Here is a 2,335-nt window from a genome sequence, read left to right on the forward strand (position 1 = left end):
CGTTTTACTACATGTGCACTTAACATAGTCGCACATGCGCTCGTATCTAGGATAAAATTTAATGTTTGCTGCACATTTTGCCGTGCCAGCAATGTAATCATAAGGTGTCGGCTGACATCAAAATAACTTCGTTTAACCACACAGACACTATTGTCTCGTATGTGGTTACACGCTGTCTCCCAGTCGGAAATTTCTATGTTGCTGGGTTCATTGGTACATCTCCGCCAGTCAACATTCTCGCATATTTCTGCGAAATCATCATTAAAATATTCTTTCGCGAATGGATCCATGATACCATGACTTTGTAGTCCGGTGTCAATCTTATTAAAATTACTTATTCCTAATGCTCTTTAGGGCGCTCGGTTTGCATTGCTGACGAGGCCCCCACTATTTATTTTTTTGGTTGCTGATGTTGATTATAATATTGGCCTGACTGATTATAACCGCCATTGTAGCCGTGACTGTTAGTATGGTAATTATTGCTACCAGATGTTCCTGCTCTGGGACCATTCACATTGTTGCTATTATTATGTTCCCGATTTGATGCGTACCCTGGCTCGTATCGCCAATCCTGTGACGCGCGATTGTTAACTATCCCGTTCCACGGTGGCGACCCGCGTGTGTTGCGGTTCCACCCATTATTTTGTCTTTGATTGTCTCGTGAATAGTTGTTGTTTCTCTGATTATTTTGGTCGTAATTGTCATACCTCGGGCTGTCTCTATTTTGATTTCTGTTATTTCTATTTGCCGGTGGCGGTCCTGGATAATTTTCTGAATTTTGTCTCCAAGAACGCTCATTATTTTCAAAATTTTGTCGCCCACCGTTATCGCGAGCATTTGTTGCGTAATTAGCCCCTTGATAATTTTCGCGGCGAAAATTATTGTCTCGCCGTTGATTGTTATTGTTCTGGCTATTGAAATTGTTTTGATAAGGTCTATTACCATTCGAATTTTCTCTTTGGCGAGCGTTATTGTTCGGCGGGCTAGATTGCCACCGTCTTCCTTGCGCGCCTTGCTGCCGCTCGAGTAAATCGAGACCACGCATTCTGTTTTCTATGTCAGCGAGCTGCTCACATTCCTCGCACTGTTCTTCTAAAAATTCCATAAGTCCATCCAAGCTCAAATTTCGCTTGCCACGGGCCATCTGTTTCAAGTGATTATTTCTTAAACCTCCTATGAAGTGCAATCGGAGACTTTTTTCCATGGCGGAGTTACCTCCACCGTCTTCATATACATCTAATAACTCTTTTATATCTGAAGCGCGTCTTTTGTATGAGTTAAATTCTTCGTTTGGCTCCTGTCGTAACGTCTCAATTTGCTTTATCACAACTTCTATCGCCTGCACAGTCCCGAATTCTTTTATCAGATTTCGCTTGACTGCTGGCCAGGTTACTGCCCTAATTCGTGGCAATGCTGCTGCAGCCTTGCCTTTTAATTTTAATAAAACTACATATATTAATGCAGTCTGAGGTTCATTATCGGGAATCTCGTCTGCGAAATGTTGAACGTGGTAGAGGAACGCCTCTAGCTCGTCCTTAGACCCATTAAATTCGGGGATGCATTGCAATGCATCGGCTTTTGGAAATTCATAGGCCATATCGTCTGGGATGTTTTCGCCAAATTTGAGTTTTCTAAGTGTCTCCTCAAATTCTCGACTCGCTTCTAGAAAGCTTTGTTTTAGTACTTGTAATTGTTCCTGAGCTGCTGTCTCGTTTGGGTCCTCGTCACTGCTATCTGACCCGCTGTCAAAATTTCCTAAACTATTTCTTACGTAAATTAATCTTTGCTGTTCTCTAGAGATCTCTGCCTCCTCTGTCTCGCCAAATCGTATTGACGATAGCACTTGGTTGGTGCGTGAACTGCTTACCGAACTTGGTGCTCTTAATTCTGCGTTAATGAAAGCTGACGGTGCGGTTCTTTGAATCCGTGATTGATTAAGGGTGAGAAAATCAGTATCAGTGACTGAATTTGATCTCCTTTGCAATCCTTTGTAAAATCGGTTCCTACGCACGGCGTCAAATGCCGGTTCAGTAAACCTAATCTCACGTCCGCGCAATTGAATCACTCGGTCGGTCATTAATAATGTTATGGTTAAAAGCGCATCTGTTTGCTATTATAGTTGTTATTGTAAAAAAAAAAAAAAAGAAAATGAAACAAAATCACTCGGGAAAATTTCCTATGCCCCTTTGCCTTGCGGACCTGATTTACCAATATGAACGAAGTTCAATACACTCGAACGAGCGGAAACCCACTCAAAATGATATAGTATCCGTGCAATTAAAAGAAAATGCATATGAAAGCGAAATAACATTCGAACAAACGTTCTGGTATCCTA

At 41.8% G+C, this 2,335-nt stretch overlaps 1 protein-coding gene across 1 annotated transcript; it reads right to left on the minus strand.

The window, feature by feature from the left end:
• Nucleotides 1–391: 391 nt before the first annotated feature.
• Nucleotides 392–1,597, minus strand: LOC129717123 (putative uncharacterized protein DDB_G0286901). Its single transcript, XM_055666967.1, has one exon. The coding sequence runs from the start codon at nucleotides 1,595–1,597 to the stop codon at nucleotides 392–394; it is 1,206 nt and encodes a 401-aa protein (XP_055522942.1).
• Nucleotides 1,598–2,335: the final 738 nt, after the last annotated feature.

The sequence above is a fragment of the Wyeomyia smithii genome, chromosome 1 (genome assembly GCF_029784165.1).
Source record: "Wyeomyia smithii strain HCP4-BCI-WySm-NY-G18 chromosome 1, ASM2978416v1, whole genome shotgun sequence".
Taxonomy (NCBI): Eukaryota; Metazoa; Arthropoda; class Insecta; order Diptera; family Culicidae; genus Wyeomyia; species Wyeomyia smithii.